Source organism: Gobio gobio (assembly GCF_949357685.1).
Source record: "Gobio gobio genome assembly, chromosome: 19".
NCBI classification, from domain to species: domain Eukaryota; kingdom Metazoa; phylum Chordata; class Actinopteri; order Cypriniformes; family Gobionidae; genus Gobio; species Gobio gobio.
Window position 1 is genome coordinate 37,392,372 of NC_137112.1, and position 22,739 is coordinate 37,415,110.

Genomic DNA, 22,739 nt, shown 5'->3' on the forward strand with positions numbered 1-22,739 from the left:
ACATAATTAAAACAAATAAACAAATGCAGGATTTACAATGCTGCACTCTAAAAAAATGCTGTGTTAAAAATAACCCAAGTTGGGTTGAAAATGGACTAACCCAGCAAATGGGTTGTTTTAACCCAGCGTTTGGGTTGTTTTAAGCAAACATTTAACCCAACCATTGGGTTAAAACAACCCAATTGCTGGGTTAGTCCATTTTCAACCCAACTTGGGTTATTTTTAACCCAGCATTTTTTAGAGTGTAGTGTTGCTTTAAGGGCATGCAAATATATCGGATCTCATTTTTATAATCAGAATCAGATGTTGTGATATTTGTTATGATATTTGTTGTGATATTTGATAGTTGTGATATCCCTGGGCAGGCACCGCAGCAATATGGCTTCCCACTGCTCTGGGAGTGTGTTCACGGTGTGTGTGTGTTCACTACTGTGTGTGCACTTGGATGCGTTAAATGCAGAGCACAAATTCCAAGTATGGGTCACCATACTTGGCCACACATCACTTCACTTCACTTCTTTATAACTAGAGCTGTAATAATGGTCACACTGTAAAAATCCAAATTGCTAAATGTTTGCCCAAGAAATGTAAAAAGAAAATACCAGTAAATAGAACAAAGTTGTTTTTCTTTAGGTAGGTGGAGTCTATTTACATTTAAACAAGATATTAATGTAAATATATAACAATATGATATACAGTTCAAAAGTTTGGGGTCAGTAAGTGTCTTTTTTGTTAATACTTTTATTCAGCAAGGACACAAAAGTGACAGTAAAGACATTTATAATTATATATACTGTGTGTTTGTGTGTATATATATATCAGGGCTCGACATTAACGCTTGTCCGCTTGTCCGGGACAAGTGGATTTTTTGAAGGGGCAAGTGAAATAATTTTACTTGCCCGACGGACAAGTAGCCTGATAAAACGTCATTAACAAAAATAACTAGGGAAAATATAGAATCACTATCTTATTGATTCAGTTCATTTGAATGAAAATCGTATGTATATCAGATATCTGATCTATTTTTAGTGGCATTCAGTGTAAGGATTTGATTGTTCATCGATTAGGTCAGTTCTCTTGCGCTGCTGCTTCGCCAGCATCGTCTGCATCGGGAGTTAACGCAGTTTGAGCCAGCGGCTCGCATTGATAAGGCTCTGGGTCTGTGTCTAAAGACAATTCACCCTCCTCCACTTCAGGTGAAGGTAGGAGAATGACCGCTCTGTTGCAAAGCTGGAGTCACTCCAGTCATTCTCCATCTTTGCGACTCGCGAGTCAGACAGCTGTCAATCAACCCGTCACTGCGGGTCTCAGGTGCACACTCCGCTCAGCCCCGCCCTCGGTTCGTCCCCTCTGTCTCCGCTGGGCTCTGCCCACCTTCCAGCATTTTAAAAAAATTGCCAGTGGGTGGAGTTAAGCTCTGAGCAGGGGTTTAGTTACCCTTTAACATTAAGTCACTTACATTTTAGATGCAATATTGAGTGTTTTTGTTCTATTTCAGCAGCGAAAATAGTTCCAAAAGATCACAGCAGAACGCGTGTCACAGCAACAGCGTGTTAGTGAATGATTCAGCGTTTTGAATGAATCGATAGAATCAAAGATTCAATGAACTATTCGTAAACGACTGCCTCATTCTTGAATGAATCAGCGTTTGAACGAATCGACTCAATGACTCACTCATTCAGACGGTCACATGCTGCCACCTACTGGTGGTTTAGTTTCATCTTTCCAACATTTCTTATTTGTATATTCAAAAAATATTTAAAACAATCTCATAACATTATTTAATGCAGTTGTAATTTTTAAGTGTAAATTATTTAATTTGACTGGTAACAGCCAGTGTAGTCTTCTAATTTAATTTATTGATCCAATTTAAGAATATAAAAGGAAATCTGAATCATAGCCTATATTTAAAAAGATTAGGGGAAAAATGCCCTTTATAAAAGGTAAAAATATCACAAATATGCATATGTCAAAGCTGATTGAACACTGGTGAGAATATTGCTTCAGAATAAATTTTATTTACAACACATACAAAAAAAAAAAAACAATTTTTTTTTCGGACAAGCACTTTTTTAATTGGACAAGTGGATGACAGATTTACTTGTCCGAAGGACAAGCACGTGAACATGCTTAATGTCGAGCCCTGTATATATACACACAAACACACATATAGTCGTACTGTGAACAACTGTGAGGTCGTGAATGAATGCCCGTGCGGCCGTGCTCATTTTAGTTTCGGGTTAGAATTAGCACCAAATTGGGGGAGGTTTGCTTGAATTGTGGGTTCATTAGCCTATTATTCTTTATGAAAAACACAACAACAAAACGGTACAATGACAAACTCACTTAAATAGGTTGCTTTTACATTTCGCTTTGAAACCAAATTTTCCGCGGCCGATCATCTTGTCTGTCAGCTGTTTGCTCTCGTGATGAATGAAATCTGACTTTTGTGCTGCGACTCTCGTTCAGCTCGCGCTGTATTAATCAGACATGTTCCCTTTTTAATTGTAGTGTCTGTTCTCTAACTGAACTAAATGATTTTATTACTATAAAAATGAACACGACTGTGAGGTGGTGCTGTGGTGGGCAAGTGATGTTACTGGTAGGCGTGGCTTGTGAGTGGCCTAGGCAGCGAAGCAAGTGCATTCTGGGAGTTGTTGTCTTTCATCCATATGAGCCAACAATACATTTTCTGGCTTTTCTCAGTCTAGAAGGCCCCAACTTCTAAAATAATTTCACTTACATAAATGACCCAATTTAAATACACATTCATCTTTTCAGCAGTGAAGTACCCCTTTAAGGGTGACATTTAAAGGGTTAGTTCACCTAAAAATGAAAATTCTGTCATTAATTACTTACCCTCATGTCGTTCGACACCCGTAAGACCTCCGTTGATCTTCAGAAACACAAATGAAGATATTTTAGTTGAAATCTGATGGTTCTGAAAGGCCTCCATTGGCACAATGCACTGTTCACTCTCAAGACCCTTAAAAGGTACTAAAGACGTCGTTACAAAGTGCATCTCACTACAGTGGTTCTAAAATAACTTTATGAATCGGCGAGAATAGTTTTTGTGCGCAAAAAACCCCTAAATAACGACTTATATAGTGATGACGATTTCAAAACACGGCCTCATGAAGCTTCGAAGCGTTATGAATCAGTGAGTCGAATCATGATTCATAACGCTTCGAAGCTTCATGAGGCCGTGTTTTGAAATCGTCATCACTATACAAGTCGTTATTTAGGGTTTTTTTGCGCACAAAAACTATTCTTGCCGATTCATAAAGTCATTTTACAACCACTGTAGTGAGATGGACTTTGTAACGACGTCTTTAGTACCTTTTAAGGGTCTTGAGAGTGAACCGTGCATTGTGCCAATGGAGGCCTTTCAGAACCATCAGATTTCAACTAAAATATCTTCATTTGTGTTTCTGAAGATGAACGGAGGTCTTACGGGTGTCGAACGACATTAATGACAGAATTTTCATTTTTGGGTGAACTAACCCTTTAAGGTATAATAATGTATATTCATTGTACACTTATTACACAGATTTTGTACATTTTGTACAGCGTACAAAACAATCGTCCAGACAAGATGATCACAACAATAGACCCTTTTCACAGACTGTGATGACGCGTTTTAATGGTCATCAATATCGTAAATCCAGCTAAGTTTTTTGTATTTTCATTTTTTAAAAATGTATGTACATTTATAACACTAGTACTTTGTATTGTAATACTTTTGCATCAAATTACAAAAAAAAACAAGTTACCGCTGCTGTGAGGGTGTTTAATACAGCGTCTATGGGAGTGATGGTAAAAAATAACATCTTTCTCTCTTTTCACTGGCGTTATCAATCTCACTTCATTTTTTCCCTTTTTTGAAAGTTGTGAAATCACTATTTTGGCGTTTTTCTTTTGCTATTTGAGCAAACGGGCACACACAAATATATTTTATGTATTCTATCATTCACCGCTATAAAATTTAACCCAACTATGACGACTTCCGCTCTGAGAAACCCGGAAATGTGAAAAGTCTATATTATAGTAGTATTAATTGTAAAGTCCTCTGATTTAATTTTCAATACAATCAAAAACGGAGACGCAAGACCGCAAGTTGCATTTGAATGAAACGAGAGTGCGTCCGTAGTGATACGTAGATGTGTGCTGTTATAATGTGTTGCTATTGACGACGGTCATTATAAGGAAGCAAATGCCTCCAAATCTAGCTTAAAAAGTGCATAGAGCTGCTTGTTTTATTTGTTTTGTTGATTTTCAAATATAAAACTTGTTGTAATGTTTTCAGTGTGTGCATTATTTTTGAACACTTTCATCTCATTTTAACAAAACCGTGCTAATATTGATAATCGTGATAAATTTTCATCCCTACTTCTCGGATTGTCTGAATTCTGTCTAATGACACAGAACTGACTACAGACGACAGGAAGGAGACACGGGCATTACGCTGGTGCTCTCTCATCCGGTTATTAAGCTCCTAAACAGAAAACCGTTTATGTAACTCTCCCTAACAATGCACCAGGTGGCAACTGTCCTGTTATAGCTAGACTTAGTTCTGTGTCTGTGAGGTGCCAGGAGCTATGAGGTGATAACATGAGGCAGGACAGGACATGGAGCCTGACTTCCTGGAAAGCTCTCATTCCGGGACAAGGGCTCAGAGAGTTATGCCTCTGACGGACCACTTCAGAGCCTTATTCATAATATAGCTTTGTGTGGGAGTACTGTTTCCAGATCAGTTTGGCTCTTTAGCTTCCAGTAAAATTAGTGCAGCAAAAGTGAACGTGCTTGTATTAGTGCAAATGTTTATGAACAGAGCTTACGAAAGAAAGGGATGTGATCCTAGATTCCTTTTCTCCGAATCCACCTCAGATCTCATTGCATAGAATTTCGGGTTGTGTTAAAGCTATGGAGTGAACTATATCAAGTTTTTCCAAGCAGTTTTCTGAGAAACTGGAGGAGCTTGTGTCTGCGCTTAGTGTCTTCATATACAGTATTCCTGTATATCTGCATAGTGGAGCAGTTATTTTCAGGACTGATGAATGTTAGCTGTGCAGTTCTACCTTTTCGAAACTAGTTCTGAGTTTGCTTGGCATGACAAGTTGCATATTGTTATTGTAACATTAGTATTTAGTTTTTAATGTGGACATTAGTATTTAAGTATTTTCATAAGATGACAAGAAGTATCAATCCATGTGTCATCTGCAAACAAATCATGACTTATTATCGAAAAACACAACTTTTCTTGCAATTTCTTGCAATCTTTACAATCATTTTTAATAGGAACTATGGACATGTTTCATTAATTTTACACTATACGACCATTATACGTCTCCTAATACTTTATGTTAATTTTGGACAAAATATCAGAATGGAAATATTTGTTTTGGTTATATGTACAAGTGTTGCACGATACCGGTACTAAGGTATTGCGATACTCGGCTATTAAAAAGAGTACGATTCAATATTTTGACTGCAGTACCCATTCCAACCACTAGCTGTCAATATTACATACCGCACCTTTAAGAGTAACAGTATTTCTCGATGTGTGACAGCAGGAGTCAGTGTGTGTGCAGAGGTTATTGACACCTTAGAGCAAGGACGGGCAACTTCGATACTGAAGAGGGCCAACATTTTTTCTCTTTCATACCAAGGGGCCAGATTATTCATCCACACTCACACCTTTACACCATCTTACTCAATATACTTTAAATTAATTAAGGGAAATCAATGTATAATTAATGTAATTTGTTTTTAAAGATTTTATTAAATATAAAACGTGTGCAATTTAAAACTTTTTGTCAGTTCCAATCCACATCCACATATTACCATGAATAAAAATACTATTTTTAAAAATGTATAAGAACATAATTAAGTGCAAGATAATGGACTGATAATGGAGCTCTATGAAATGTAAATTCAAATGAGTCAGTCGTTGCCCTGATAAAGCAAGAGTTTACACACAATATGCGATGTAAAGGAAAGAAGAGGAAGATCAGATATTTCTTAAAATTGTATTATTAATGTGTGTTCATGTTGCTCAAATAGCAAGTTTAGCAAGCGGAGAAACTGGCAGCCAGGCAACAGACCAACCCTGAGTTGCAGTGTCACTACACACATTCTAGCAGCGGTTCGGCACGGTTGGATAATTCCAGTCAGAGAGCAGTTTGTAAACATGCCGTGCCATTCCAGGCTCAAGTGGAAATACAACTGGAACCATAATTACCATTCACCAGCCCGGCGGTGGAAAACCGGCTTTTGTGAACAGTGCTTTGGTGTAATGGCAATTTACATTAAAACCTTTCATTAGGCCGCTATTTGCCCATCCCTGCCTTTGAGCAACAAAGAAAAAAAGTGTGGGACGTGTTTGATGTTAAAAAAAAGTAAGCCTCAAAAAAGGAGTCAATGCGCTACTCGCTCTGTCTCTGACCTGAAGCGCGCGCACAGAAAGCCGCTTCTCAGACAGCATGCGATCGTGGATTATCACGCTTGAATGGCCAAAAAGATGTCAAAATGCATGTCCTAGTAAATATTCACATAAACACAGTCGGGTTTGTCGTAAAGGGATAGTTAACCCCAAATTTTTTATTCTGTCATCATTTTACTTACCCTCAAGTTGCTCAAAACCTATATGAATTTCTTTCTTCTGATGAACACGAAAGAAGATATTTTGAAGAACATGGGTAACCAAACAGTTGATGGACCGAATTGACTTCCATAGAATGAAAAAAATACTATGGAAGTCAGTTGGGTCCATCAACTCTCTGGTTACCAACATTGTTCAAAATATATTTTGTGTTCATCAGAAGAAGAAAAAAATTACAGGTTTAGAGCAACTTGAGGTAAATGATGACAGAATATACAATTTTGAACAGCGTGTTTCTGCCCTGCTTTTTGACAACTCCTTCCCCTTTATTAATTTTATCAAGTGAGATTTTTTTTTATTTTATTAATTAATAAAACAATTAATTTAAAGAGATCTGTCATTCAATAGTATAAAAGTCATCATTTTGGTCTCGTGACAACACTAATGTAAACTATTGTTTAAAAGTTTGAGATCAGAAAGATTTTGTTAATGTTTTTTTAAGAAGTCTCACCAAGGCTGCATTTATTTGATCACAAATACAGTAAAAACAGTAATATTGTGAAATATTACCAATTGAAATAAGTGTAAAATAAGTGTAACTGTTCTATTTTAATACATTTTAAAATGTATTTTTCTTCAGCAGCATTACTCATGTCTTCAGTGTCACATGATCCTTCAAAAAATCATTATAATATGCTGATTTGAAACATTTCTTATTATTAACAGTTGTGCTGCTTAATATTTTAGAATAAACCGTGATACATTTTTCAAAAGAACAGCATTCATTTTCTAATAGAAATCTTGTGTAACATTATGAATGTCTTTACTGTCAGTAAATTGAATGTGTCCGTTTGATATTTTGTTATGTAATGCATTCCTACATTTTTCAGGTGTGGCTTAAGCATCCAAATATTTGCTGGAGGCCCTCCACAATATCAGTCCTAATCCTCTAAACCCATTATCATAATTAAAAGTTTCCATATTGAATTCGCATTGTCATGCCATGCCACACTATCCGCCCTGCACGTTTTCATAAAAGACCCGGTATTACGGTCTCAATGCAACTACACAGAATACCCAAGGTGATAAGAGATCAGAATTAATACAGCCATTCCACCACAGCAACCTCCATCTCTCCATAGAGAGTCCAATGACGCAAGTCCCTGTGAAAACTTTCCACATCAATCATCCCTACCGTTCTTAGGTTTGTGAAGCCCTCCACCAAACAATCGTCCTCCCCACCTGCCCCCATGCCAACAGACAGGACAGTACAGAGGTCAGGCTTCTCTCACTATTTTTAACAGAATTTCAGAGAAGTGTCTCGGATTCTGCTAATAGTACAGAGTTCACACAAAGCACTTTGTTCCAATGCTGCTGATGTCACCGTTGATGCCAGGATCTTAAATTGGTAAAAGTTAGGGGGTGGGACGCTTGTCACTTAGGCTCGGAGAACAGTGTCCAGACTCCAGACTCACTCGAGGGAAGAGAGATTAGAGGAGCTTTGAAACTAAGGTAACTGTCTTTATTCTTGGTGTTTTATTAGTAACATTATGAGCTTTCAATAGGGCTTTTAATTCTTGATCTTTTAATTCCTGAATTTCCAACCGAGGTTTGTGGACGCAGAGGTGGGAATGCTGCATTTCTGTGCATCGTTAACTGTTGTGAACGTCAATGGTCATCAAGCTCTGAAAATGGGAAGGCGTCAGAATCTGAGTTGAATTTTATTCAAAAAAGGTCTGAATGTCAATGTTTTGATGGTTGTTCTATTATAATATATTAATATTCTGTTTCAGATGTAGAGAATTAAGTTATTTAGTAGGTCAGTGTTGTTATTGTTAATGTGAACTTAAACAATTCAAAATGGTTTTCGCCAATTAAAATAAAGCTGAAATAAAAAAAAAACATAAATATTAGGTGAAAAACTTAAACACAATTTTTTTTCTTGAATAATTGAATTTTTTAAGTTGAAGTAGTAAAATGACTCAAACTAAATACAAACTGTGAACTATATAAATTAAATTTGAAAAGAAATATAAAAAGAATACAAGTGACAAAATCACATAACAAAATTACTTGAAACATCCCTGCCTTAATATGAAACAAAAGCTAATTCAAAATATTAATAAATGACAACTGTTTTAGATGTTTATCCAATAAGGTTTTAGTAAAAAGAAAAAAAGAAGGGGGGTTTGTTTTGTTAAATATGCTTTTTCCTTTGTTGTATTAGTAAATTTAAAAAAAAAGTTTTTTGGTTTTTTTGCATTTGGGTATGGCGTCCTATGTTAGTATCTACCAGGTTAAAACTTTTTGAGAGCAATCTTGGCCTTTAATTCTGACTACAGGTGAAAGATAAGAATGATGCTAGGATCTCTCATTTCCTTTCACAGGCTGCCGGCTCTGTCTATGTCGTGCCCGTCCCCTTCTCTCAGTGAAATGCCTTTTGGCCGCAGGCCCACCTTTCACAGACACATTTGTACCAAAGTGCTGCTGGCCGAGGGCAGAGAGTCACCCTTTACCGAGCACTGCCGCAACTTTGAGAAGAGCTACAGGGTAAGAATTTGTCCTTTTTGATACTTTAGTCTACTCCTAATCACTGACAGAATTAAACTTCTATTTGCTGTGATCATCTATAATGATATGTCAGCCTCATCATCCTGTAATAAATGGAAATACATCAGCACAGGAAAGATCACTGTGCTCTTTGAGCCATTTGATCTGTATGAACTCTACAACAGGGGTTTTCAAACTGGGGCCCGAGGACCCCCAAGGGTCCTCCAGAAGGTTCCAAAATTTCAGAGGATAAAAAGACGAAGTAAAAATGGATAAAGTCTACCGAACATTCTAACTTTCATTTTTAAATGTTCTCTCCTCTCTTGCCGTATACGTACTTTCCAGAATTGTATATGTTCGCTTTGTATCTTTATAGTGAGTTTTTCTCACTCCAGTCCCCTTTATCATGCTCACTGTGGTTGTAATGCAGTATTCTTAATGCAGTTCGTAAGCTGCTTACATATATTTATTGTGAAAGTTGCTTATACAAATAACTTTTAATTGAAAATGTTCTTCTTCAGGTTTATACAGCCAACATTAAGTATAGCTTATTTAAGTTTGGAAACAATATGTTGTATTTACAATGTCACACTTATTATTTATATAACAGTTTAAATGTTTTTTCATACATAAAAATATATAGATGGATTTTAGGAAGGGGGTCCCTCATAAAAGGTTCATCATATTTGGGGGTCCTTGGCATCATAAAGTTTGAAAACCCCTGCTCTAGAACATACAGTGAGGTTTTATATAGGGTTCTTGAATCAATTTTAAAGGACACTTTATGTAAAAAAAAAAAAATCTATATAAGACAAAATGTCTTAAATGTTTGCATAATACTTTGATGTTTAACAGGCTATTTATTTTTTTCTAGCGATAAAGTATGTTTACAGGCCATTTCATTCATAAAATTGAACTAAAATAAAAAATGAATCCATAAAATGATCCCATGATGGGAATCCCTAAAAGGTTCCATATATGAAGCACCTGACAGAACCCTTTAGGGCAGTGGTTCTTCAACAGGGGGTTGGGTCCACTGGGGGCCTCAAGATTACTTCATGATTAAATAAAACAAAACATGCATTAACATAATCTGAAACTAAGAATCAAGTTATTTCTTATTTTAATTCACTCAACATCTGTTTCACAGGGTCCGCAGGTTGGAAAACCTATATATTATATATGAGGAAGCCTAATTTTAAATGTGTGATTTCTAGACAAGAAAAATAAATGTTCATGGGCATTTTAATAATGAATACATATTTTTCTTAATCCTGATCCAGTAAATTATGAACAACGGAAAAGATGTTTAGAACATTCAGCTCTTGGGGCCTTTGAATATTATTCAAAAAGGTTGAAAACCAATGATTTAAAGGGATAGTTCACCCAAAAAGGAAAATTATCCCATGATTTACTCACTCCCAAGCCATCCTAGGTATATATGCATAGACTGTAAAAAAAATATGGACGTAGTGTCCGTGACGTCACCCATAGGATTCTGAAGAGCCGCTTTGAAGCGCAAAGTAGGGACGAGCCATCTTGTCAGCGCGTCATCGCGCATCACTCCCGGATAATAGAAAATGGACAGAGGCGGGACGTGGGTGGAACTGAGGTGACGCGATGACTAACAGACAGCCGATAAATGGCTATCCACCTGTCACTCAAAGTGGCCACGCCCTTAATTATGCAGAACTTTAATGCTTCATATAATGTAAACGAATGAGTTATAAAAAAATTCACCCCCCCTCACAGTCGTCATGAAGGGCAAAATTAGCCGTATAGACCAAAACCACAATTTGTACCAGGCTGTAAACATGTGCTTTTCTGCTGTAAAGTTGGGCATTTTAACATGGGGCTCAATGAGATTCTGCTCCCTTCTGGAGCCTGTTCCTAGTGGCCAGTCGATGAATTGCAGTTTAAGTCACTTCCGTATTGGCTTAAAGAGAAACTGCGGGAGGTTGCCGCTTGTGTATATGACATTTTTCTTTCAGATGAATACAATCGCAGTTATATTAAAAAATGTCCTGGCTCTTCCAAGCTTTATAATGGCAGCCCAAAAAAGTGCATCCATCCATTATAAAAGTAATCGACACGGCTCCTGGGGTTTAATAAAGGCCTTCTGAAGTGAATCGATGGGTTTGTGTAAGAAAAATATCCATATTTAATGTTATAAAGTAAAATATCTAGCTTCCACCGGACCGTATTCATCTTACAGAAAAGTGTAGCTGGTGCGATGTATCACTTTGAACTGTGAGAGGCGATACACTGAATGCGGAAGGCGGTCTGGCAGAAGCTAGATATTTTACTTTATAAAGTTTTAAATATGGACACTTTTCTTACACAAACCCATCGATTCACTTCAGAAGGCCTTTATTAACACCCCAGAGACGTATGGATTACTTTTATAATGGATAGATGAAGAATGTCATATACTGGCTTGGGGGTGAGTAAATTATGGAATAATTTTCATTTTTGGGTGAACTATCCCTTTAAGGTTCTATATAGAATCTTTTCTTCTAAGAGTGTAGCGACATCTATCACACTTCATATTGAATACATCAAATAATCCCCTCTGTATTTCGCTATTTTTGAATGCTATTTGAAACCAAGAGAATCAAATGCATTCATTCCATCCATGTACTCTAAAAAATGCTTTCCTTGTATTTTGGGTCTCGTTATAAGATTCTATGCATATTTCATGCTCCAGGTTCTTCAGACAGAAGTCCAGAGGCTGAAGGATGAGGTTCAGGAGATGCACAGAGACCTGACAAAACACCACTCTCTCATCAACACGGACACCATGGATGAGATCCTGGAAAGGTCTCTACTCATTGATGAACAGATCACGTCTCAGTACTCTGCCGTGCAGACCCAGAGGGCTGTATTTGAGGAGGTGAGGCGAAATTATAATTCCTGCAAAACGTATTATTTTTTCAAAACACAGCAGCACCTTAGAATATTTTGGTTGTGTTTCTAGATATGGGATGTGACCTTTCAAAGAGTAACCAATGAGCAAGAGATCTATGAAGGTGAGGAAAAAGAACAAGTTGTCTGTGATTCCTCAGGGTTCATTTTATCTTGCAAGTTAAACTATTTCCTTCCACTAATTTGTGAACTAATTCATTTACTAATTACAGCACAGCTTTATGACCTTCTGCAGCTGAAGCAAGAAAACTCCTACTTAACAACCATTACACGACAAATTGGACCCTACATATTATCCATAGCAAAAGTGAAAGAGCGTCTGGAACCCAGGTTGTTTTCATTTTTAAATATTCATGTTCTACATATTTTACTTCTGCTTTCCATTTGCTTAATATGGGTAGTTAAAGGGATAGTCCACCCAAAAATGACTCACCCTCATGTCTTTCCAAGCCCGTAAGACTTTTGATCATCTTCGGAACACAAATTAAGATCTTTTTGATGAAATCTGAGAGCTTTCTGTACCCTCCATAGACAGCTACACAACTACCACTTTGACACTTCAAAAAGTTCATAAAGACATCGTAAAACTAATCCATATGAATTGAGCGGTTTCGTCCACATTTTCTGAAGAGACTCAATTGCTTTATATGATGAACAGATTGAATTTAACCTTTTATTCACATATAAACATTGATCAACTCACACATCAGTTGTGGTAAACGGAAGCTCAAGCATGTTCGCTTGATGTGCGAGAACCAATGAGGTTCATTCTCATGTTACGCAGCACGTTTGAGCTTCTGCAAGAACCAATGAGGTTCATTCTCATGTCACGCAGCACGTTTGAGCTTCCACAAGAACCAATGAGGTTCGTTCTCATGTTACGCAGCACGCTTGAGCTTCCGCAAGAACCAATGAGGTTCATTCTTGCGTTACGCAGCACGTTTGAGCTTCCGCAAGAACCAATGAGGTTCATTCTTGCGTTACGCAGCACGTTTGAGCTTCCACAAGAACCAATGAGGTTCATTCTCATGTTATGCAGCACATTTGAGCTTCCGCAAGAACCAATGAGGTTCATTCTCATGTTACGCTGCACATCTGAGCCTCCACAAGAACCAATGAGGTTCATTCTCGTGTGTTACACAGCATATTTGAGCTTCCACAAGAGCCAATGAGGTTCATTCTCGTGTGTTACGCAGAACGTTTGAGCTTCCACAAGAACCAGTGAGGTTCATTTTCGTGTTACACAGCACGTTTGAGCTGCAGCAAGAGGTTTGTTCTCCTGCATCAAGCAGGTTCAGTTGAGCTTCTGTTTGTGTTCGCTGATCAATGTTTACATGTGAGCAAAAGCCTAAATTCAATCTGTTCATCATAAAGCGATCGAGTCTCTTCAGAAATGTTTTATTCAACCGCTAGGTTTATATGGATTTGTTTTATGATCTCTTAACTTTTTGAAGCGTCAAAATGATAGTTGTGTAGCTGTCTATGGAGGGCTAAAGCTCTCAGATTTCAACAAAAAGATCTTCATTTGTGTTCCGGAGATGAACGAAAGTCTTATAGGTTTCAGTATTTAATGACAGAATTTTAATTTTGGGGTGAACATTCCCTTTCAATATTTTAGTCATTAAATGGTATATTGTTGATGTATTCACAGGTTTCAAAAGCCTGAGGATGATCGCATGGACACTATAGTTAAAATCTGTGAGGACAATGCAACGACTACTGAACAACGCAGGTGATGAATTTGATGTTACTGTTACACAGCTCAAAGTGCAAATGTAAAAACAATATAAGAATGACACGTCATTTCTTCCACCAGCTGCAGTGAGAAGAGTTGCTCAGCAGTCTATGAGAGGGACTCTCTTATCCTGCCGCCTGGTGAGACACTACTAAAGAGCAGTGACTTCTGTTGGCAAGGAAAGCCGATAAATATTTCAGAAACCTCTTGCTGCAAAGAGCTGCCAATATAGAGCTGCATGTATGGATGATGGTGAACACTGACCACAAACATGGCATGTGCTTTCAAGCAGGTGCTAGATGTCAACACATGAACATGGGGCTTTACAGTTTACAACTGACAAACGAGAAGGACATAAATGGAAGATATGTTTTGCTATGCTTATGGAATGTTTTAAGTGGGCTTTAGCTATAAACCAATTGCATTGGATGGTGCAAAAATGTTTTACCAGACAGGTGGATTGTGACTTTTTTGTGGTATTTTGCATTTAGTTCAAAAGAACAGCATTTCTTTGAAATACAAATCTTTTGTCTTTACTCTCACTTTTGATTTATCATGAATCCTTGCTGAATGAAAGTATTCATTGTTTTATTCACCCCAAACTTTTGAACAATAGTGTATGTACAAATGCGATTGTAAGAATATAATATACTGACTAAGATAATGGAAAAAATATTAAAAAAAAGCTCTCTTCTATCTATCTCACTTGTCCCTGCATGCTCAACTGTCGTCTTCAAAACAACCATTAGACATTTTCAACATCTGTCTTTTTTTTTATTGTATTCCTTTTGTCTCTATCACTGTCTTCTATGTTTTCTGTCTAATAACATGTTTATTATATTATATTGTTATTTAACCTGATATACTCTTTCATGGGCAGACATGTTTTTTATTTATCTAGGCCTACTTATTTTTGTACAAGGATCCTTCAATGCATCCTTAGATTTCTTTTATATCTTTTTCAGCACTTTTATGCTTGCTCCAACAATGAATACAACAGCGCTTACTAATACCAGACTAACCTTGTGGTATAAATGAAACTACAAAGCCACAACTACATACATAAGGTGAATATTTGAGACACAGAGTGCTCAGCTAAACAGATACAGAGAAATAAATGGGGTCACAGCGACCTTCAAGAGCACGCCGTGGTAGTTCAGACTCATTAAAAATACATTTGGTGACAGAATATTGAGGAGGGGATGAATGAACAAGAGTTCAGGACTCACAACAGTCATATATCATCTCTCCTTACCGCCATATTAGGTCTTTATAAATAAGTGCCTTGTTATTCTTCCACATTATTTACTGTTTGTTACTGTGGTTGAAGAGGTAAAAGATGCTTACCTGTTTTTCCTATGTTTGGTACTAGTCCATACGAACAGTTCCTGAATGAATCAGCGTATTTGAAAGAATCATTTGAGTGAATCATTCAGTGTTGACTTGTTTTGTTCCTGAACGAATTGGTGGCTATATCGCCCCCTAAACCCTCTATCACTTCCATACTTAAGTCCACTAATACAGTTCACTTGAAGAAGTGAATGAAAACAAGTGAGCGAATTCGGACAGCCGCTGTGCTGTACACTCGTTATTGCAGTGCAATGTGGGATTGAATGAGTGCACTCAATAATGTCCACTATTGTCTCGGACACCACTACAAATGGCTGTCCCTTCAAATAGTGCCCTATTTAAGGGTATAGGGGGCGATTTCGTTTTTTTTTTTTTAATGACTTACTCATACAGGCAGTCACTAGTCGCCACCTGGCATGCCTATGTAACCTGCAGTGGTTTGGTAAACAATATTGCTACATTAAGAAACAATGTCACCAACAATTATTTCCTAATGATTATTTTTATTTTCTGTTTTGTATTTGTGCTTAGGTCTGTCATTACGTTGACATGTTTATTGAAAAAAAAAAAAAATTCAAACCCGTCCATTATGTTGTGGGAAATGTGAAGGAGTGTAACCATGTTCCATTATGTCATTGCGTAACAAAAAATGTACAATGCTTTCTAATATTCAAATAGTTTACACTTAATATAATAACTTTCATTAACAATACTAGCCAAAATGATTACATTATATAATGGAAAACAGTTCATTAGTTCACATATATTCGAATAGATAGTAACATTGAGATAATATATTATTGTTTAGATGTAATATATTATTTGTGCATCAAATATAATTACATTTAACATATATATTAAATGAAATGCATGTATAAATGAATGTTTGTTAATGATTACCTAATGAAAGTTATTATAAAGTGTCAACCAGAATAGTTATAAGGCTGCACAACATCACATAACAGCAAGTAAACAAAAACAAACAATCAGAACAAAGTTATAAAGCTCTTTCCCCAAATGGGAAAAACGTTGTCATCAACTTTGGATTCAGCGATGAGTTCAACTCAGAAGGCAAAAAGAGGGCTCTCATATATTGTACAAAAATAGCATGTGTAAAAAGGAATCAGTCATTTTCAAAATCTGTCCGGCCACTCTTTCCAACATTGATAATTCCGTCCTGTTTTTTGCATTAGAGTTTATTTTCCATAAAACATCTCCAGAAGAAGTTCCTCCATGTTGACTGCTCCAATGACCGGGTTGAAGAAGAGGCCGGCCACCACGTTGGCGTTGATGGATCTCAGCATGGAGAGAGCGAGGAAGAGTTTGGCGAATCTTGCACTGTCCCCGCGGTGAATCATTTTGACATATTCATTAAGCGCCTGGTTCGCCTCGCTCTGCAGGGCCTGGATGTAATTTTGACATTGCAGCCCTGCAACATCTGAGAACAAGGGATAGAGAGAGTCTTGTTATATCCTGCACCAGAAACACCTTAATTATCTAAAACTACTCTCACTAGATACCTTCTGATTACCAGTATATTTCCCAATTATCAAAATCATGAATTCAATTTTCTTGAGAACAATTCTGTTCCTGAAACTTTGATTTGTATATTGTCATACATTCATATTTGAACTACTGACCTGCTAAATACCTCAAAGTAAAAAGGAATGCTAGTAGATTTTCTATCATAATTTGGAATCTTATTGAGATCAAATAAGAACCATTATGATTAAACATAAAGTTTGACTGGTCCCTTTAAATATTTAACAAGTAAATATTACTTTTATTAGCTTAATATAATAATGACAATAATTATTCATATAAGTATGCTCTTATTATTAATTAATTTTAATCATACAAAAAAAACAAAGCACTGCTTTTTAATATTTTTCTACTTATGTGTATTATTAGCCTACTATCATACAGCACATTTTTATGATTATAAATAATTGTGATTTAAACTGTCCTAATTCAGGTATTTGTCATTTTTAGTATTTTAGTATTACTATTATTATTAGTAGTAGTAATATTAATAACAGTATGACTATTAAAGCCAGGTAATCTTAAAGGCAGTTGGGAAGTGTCCTAATTCAGGTGTGACAGTGCAGCATGTCTCACCTGGGTTGAACAGAATAGCCCCTTTCAAGTACGCGTACTCCTTAGTGCTTATGTCCAATCCCCAGCATTTCCTCAGAAACATTTTAATACCCTGAACGTCGGTCAACGCCACACCACCGTTATTACTCTGGTTGTCCTGCTTGTCCTGTCCGCTCGTTAAAATCCGCTGCAACATGCTGGGCTCCTGCGTCTCCGAGGTCTCGAAGTCGATCCTGTCCTGCGCCATGCCGAGCACCAGCAGCGGCGCCCAACAGCTCCGCACCAGCGTGTGCTGGTCATCCACCGGCAGCTCCCGGAAACACGGGACGTTCTTCACGAACTTCAGGGTCTTGACCAGGACCGCGGAGGCGGCTTTGCATGTGGTTTGGGGGGAGCGGAGAGACACCTTCCTCTTGGATCCGCACGCACACGCGCGCATGGACACGGCGAGTCTCGGTGTCCTCGGCTGCATCCCAAGTTGCGCAGACTGACTGTCGTTCTTTAAAATGCTGTATAAGATACTGTTCTGTCGTCTTTCGCTGCTGCAGTGGCAGCTGCTGTCAAAGTAAGCCATCCTCCTGGTGCTGCGCGAACTGTTAGGTTTCGTTGCTGAAACTATAGCGAGCTTTACGCTTGGAGATGTCCATGCACGGTTGAGGTCTCTGTGTTACCATCCACCCAAATGCCAAATAGTTTAGAGTTTTTAAAGAGCACTGGACGCCTCCCACTGTCTCTCTCTGATGCTCACACAGGGGGCGCTATAGTCCCTATATATTGTGGATGTGATGTGTGGTTTTGCCACATCAGTTATTGCCTACTGTACATTATGGACACCAAAAAGTATACATTATTAATTAATATAATTTAAATAATATATTATTCATGAATAATTATTCATATTAATTATAGGAGGGAGTATACAGTGTTGGGAAGGTAATACTTTGGAAATGTAATAGGTTACAGATTTAGTTACCTATTTAAAATGTACTAAGTAATGTAACTATTTCAATAACTTTTTTTAAAGTAATGTAACAGATTACATTTGATAACTTTTTGATAACTTTTCTATTTTCCAGCACTGGAACACATTTGTATTACTCTCCATGGTGGCAACTCTCAGATAGGTTGCAGGCCAAAGGTTTCTATCTTTTTACAGAAAATATTCAGATGTAACCCCCTTTGTAATCTTTACCATTTTCATAAGTATCTGTAATTTAATTACATATTGTTTCTCAGTAACTTATTTTGTAATTAAATTACTTAATCGAATTGCATGTAACTATTTATTCCAAACATATATACACTGTAAAAAAATATTTTTACGGAAATTTCCGTTAACCCTTAAAACAAACTAATGCAATGTGTAATTCAAAATACAGGTAAAACACCTGTAAAAAACCAATATGGAAAATTCCTTCATATTTATACAGTACATTGTGCCCTATTTTTACGGACTTTTTTACAGTGTATATATATATATATATATATATATATATATATATATATATATATATATATATATATATATATATATATATATAATACTCATAACAATGCAAAATGATATCCAGTGTATTATTATTTCTTTGAGTATCTGATGAAAGTGAGATGAGTTGATTGTTGTTGCCGACGTGAAAGATTAATTAAAGTGCAATAAAACGGCTAGCCCGTTTCCAGACTGCATTACCAAAGATTTGCAGGCTATGGGATGCCAGTGTTTTGCCTGAAGGTATTTATCTATTCATTTCTGAGTACTATGAGAGGGGACAGTAGGTGCTCCCTCCTAGTTTGGCATCTGTCCCAGTCTAGCCTTGTCTGGTTTGACAATTTTACAGTAGCATGATGTGAGTTTGTGTGTGTGTGTGGCCCCTTTACTCCAAAGATCCTGTGATAATTTATTATTTTTGTTTTGTTACTAAAGTCCAGGGTCATCTGTATTGTGCACTGTTTACAGGGTTTGTCTGAGGCAGACGGGGGTGTACTGATGTCATTGCTCTCCTAAAGAAGAATATAAAAGCATATTGATTTGCAGCCTGTATGGAAAGTCATATCAAGGCGCCACTCCTGATGCTGAATAGCCGAAGGACAAGTCCATGGTGGAAGTGATGAAAGCATTAGAATATTGTGCAGTAAAAGACAACTCGCACAATTGATCTATTTGGAAAAAAAAAGGAGATGTTTTTTACCATTTACATCAAGGCCAATGTCAAATAAACAGCCTTCACATCCTCCTCTAACACCTGTCCCCCTCCCCCCAATGAAGCAATACGCATACACATGTACTCACACACAATTTTGGTTCCAACTCGGCATCTGTTCACGGTCAGCAGGTCTAACCGCCAGTTTGTGCAAATGTTCTTCGACCCTACCTGTCCTCATCTGTGAAACTGGCACTGTATCTTGGATGAAGGCTCTTGGTTATGTTCTGTTCAGTGAGTTTGAGGGCCAAAGCTCACGTCAACAACATTCCCAGCTTGTCTTTCAGTTACTGTGGGACTAACATCTGAGGAGTTGGTCCAGGTAATGACATAAGGCTAATGTTTACATCTCTTTTTAGTTTTGGAGTCGTCACGGATGATATAATGATGTCAAATTCAAGTACTTACTCTCTGAGCTTACAATGCCATAAGATGTTTGCATTGATTTGTGAAAATCGTTCTCAAGTGCACAATATAATTATCGTAATGATCTTTTACCAACCAGAATTTTGTTCTATTTATACGATTTATATGCACATAATGCCTCATCTTGTTCACTTGGGTGGAGATTTTCATCAGTCATGAACTGCCAGCTGAATGTTGATCCTTCGGTGGCTGTGCAAAGCTCGTTTTCTCTGAGTTTAGTGTGAAAATAAACATGACTTTAAGATCATTGACCCCTAAAGTGACTAGCAAACACTGATCATACCAGCTTACTAATGTAAGCATTAAAGGGATACTTTTACCGCTGGCAAAACAGGCTTTCAATAAAACTTGGCAGTCTATAGGCAACAGAAAGGCGAAAACATTTTGGAAATTGGTGCTACCTGACAAGAGAAAATAGAGAAAAAAGGCTGCTGTCTTCCCTTTTGCCAAATAGGAAAACTTCAACACTGATAATTCACTGGGCATGTTGGCCGTCCAAGGCCACTCCCACCTGTCTGCTATGGATATGCTTTAAAAGGTACATAACATACACACAGTTTCTGCCAATCTCATGCTTATCTCATGAGTACCTATAGAGATTGCGTCCTTCATATCGCCGAAAAGAGTCTTTAGTTTTATCAGATTTATAAAAGACATACGCTGAACCGATTGTTCCCGAAAACAGCCTAGCTCGTGGCGGCGTGCCGTAGGCGGAGCTAAAGAGTCACGAGCAGACAAACACACATCATCGCAATATCCCTGGATAACTTTTGACTCACTATACGTTCGTGTTGTTTACATTGTATGCACTTATGCACCAATTGCCAACAAAACACAGAAATCTGATGCAGTTTCACTTACTCACGATGGCTTCCGTAACCCGAACGAAGCTCGTTGATGGGCGTACTCTTGCTCTAGTTCTGGTTGATGTGCACATATGCGCTCATCCGGGAGATATGCCCATATAAGGAATTCCGCCCATTATGACGTCATACAGGGCCATACTGAACAAAAAAAACTTTCTGAAATTTGGCACAGAAATACTCCATCATACGTCCAACAAATTTCTTGAAACTTTGGCCATGTTTAGCATGAGAATCCAACTCTGTGTAAATAAGTGAGAATGCATGAAATTGCATTATGCTGTGTTCACACGAAACGCGAATAGAGTGTCTGGAGCAAGTGATTTCAATGTTAAGTCAATGTAAAGACGCGTTGACGTGCGTCTGGAGGTCCTGCGGCGCAGTAGGCGCAATTCCGCCTCATTTACGCGTCTAGTCCGCGTGAATGACGCGAATCGGCCATCAGAGTTGAAAAATCTGAACTTTGGCATCTATTCGCGCTGCGTTAACCAATCAGGAGCCTGCTTGCTGCTGCCACGTGGTAAAGTGACATGATGAGAAACCCGCATAATTTAAATATACTACTGTTATTGTGTTTTAAAACTTTTTCAGGTGAGAATGTTGTTGTTTAAAGCTCAAATCTGTGGTTTATTTACAAAGAGAGCGCCTATTTAAAAAATTAATCTTGCATTTTTGGAGTTGTGAGATCCAGGTCACAGGGCGCTCAGCGCTCATTAACCCCGGTGAGAGCAGCCTTTCCTCGGCCAGTCCTTCTGACGTTTGCCGCTGGCTCGGATGTCTCTGTAATGGTTAAACATGAGATAGAATTTGTCTTGTGTAGATCTAACTGGCAATCTTTGGTGTCATGAATCTATAATTTGTTTTCTGCCAAATCGTTTTGACTGAGGGCAAAGAGAAGTTTCATAAATTTATTTTTTAGGATATTTAAATATACATGCAGTGAAGTTAATGTAGGTAGTGCGTTGCCTGGACCACATTTGTGTGGCTATTAATGTTTAATATATTTTTTTAATGAAAATGAAAAGAGGCAGAGTGGTGTTTTATGACATATTTCTCCTGGAGCGCCAATTTATATGCACGTCCAATTCGCTGTGTGCGAATGGATTCAAAATGTTCAAGCGTCCAACTAGACGCGGTAGACACGATTTTGCGCGTTTGGTGTGAACGCAGCATTAGACATCCCCTTTAACGCTTGCCAGAGTCAAACCCTGCATTGCTTTAGTAGGAAATACTTCTTAGCCAACTTTTAGTCATCATAATGGTGTCGACTTGTATTGTTCCAGGGTGCAAGAATTCAAAGAGCAAATGGGAATGACTTACTTTTGGTTTCCAGTGAAGGATCCAGCATGTTGTTGGCACCGGCTAAAGGCTGCACAGAATCGTAAATATGGAGAGAATGCCGCAACGAAAAATATGAAAAACCTCCATGTTTATAGTCAGCGTTTCAAACTGGATGAGCACGAACCATTCTGTCAGTTCCGGTTGAAGCAGAACGCTGTCGCATACTGGTAAGAAAGCTGTTGCTATAATATTCCATTTTTACCATAATGCTGTATAAAGAGTAGACAAAGTATGATAAGTTTTGTGATAAACCTACAATAACCGTTTTGTTAATAACCCTCTTACGATCCGACCATGGGCCGGGATACAAAAATGCAGTGAACTGTAGATTTCACAAAATCTGGAGCAGTCAAATGTCTGTGTAAGGCATAAATTACATATATGTGGAAGTGATAAAATTACACACTGCAAAGTGTTATCTGACTTTATTTAATTTATTTAAAAAAAAATGTAGTCAGCCAAAAGGTCAAACTATGAAAACTATGACTTTTTCTCAAAATTGTGAGATAAAAAGATATTTTTATTTTTTTATTCCATGGAGGAAACAAACATCAATATTAAACTGTAACGTATCAAAACATCCAAAACTTTTTAATTAACACTTTAAAGTGCACTTTTTCTCACACTACTCACACTATTTATACTACAAAACG

At 37.5% G+C, this 22,739-nt stretch overlaps 2 protein-coding genes across 2 annotated transcripts in view; one reads left to right on the forward strand and one right to left on the reverse strand.

Moving 5' to 3' along the window:
- rnf207a (ring finger protein 207a) overlaps positions 1–15,691 on the forward strand; it is a 33,672-nt gene extending 17,981 nt beyond the window's left edge. Inside the window, exons 13-18 of the mRNA XM_079843792.1 lie at positions 8,989–9,151; positions 11,859–12,044; positions 12,129–12,180; positions 12,289–12,406; positions 13,728–13,808; positions 13,893–15,691. Of these exons, the coding sequence (XP_079699918.1) occupies positions 8,989–9,151; positions 11,859–12,044; positions 12,129–12,180; positions 12,289–12,406; positions 13,728–13,808; positions 13,893–14,043 (751 nt within the window). The 3' untranslated portion in view covers positions 14,044–15,691. The remainder of the gene's footprint in view (positions 1–8,988; positions 9,152–11,858; positions 12,045–12,128; positions 12,181–12,288; positions 12,407–13,727; positions 13,809–13,892) is intronic.
- nr0b1 (nuclear receptor subfamily 0, group B, member 1) lies at positions 15,651–17,942 on the reverse strand. Its single transcript, XM_079843793.1, has 2 exons — positions 17,280–17,942; positions 15,651–16,599 (listed from the first exon to the last, which is right to left on the reverse strand). The coding sequence occupies exons 1-2, from the start codon at positions 17,830–17,832 to the stop codon at positions 16,358–16,360; spliced, it is 795 nt and encodes a 264-aa protein (XP_079699919.1). The 5' UTR covers positions 17,833–17,942; the 3' UTR covers positions 15,651–16,357.
- Between the last annotated feature and the right edge of the window lie 4,797 nt (positions 17,943–22,739).

Coding starts and splice junctions, on each gene's coding strand:
- nr0b1 (XM_079843793.1), bottom strand. CDS start 17,832: ATGGCTTACTTTGACAGCAGCTGCCACTGCAGCAGCGAAAGACGACAG. Junction 16,600..17,279: donor GGCTATTCTGTTCAACCCAG/GTGAGACATGCT, acceptor CCTTGTTCTCAG/ATGTTGCAGGGCTGCAATGT.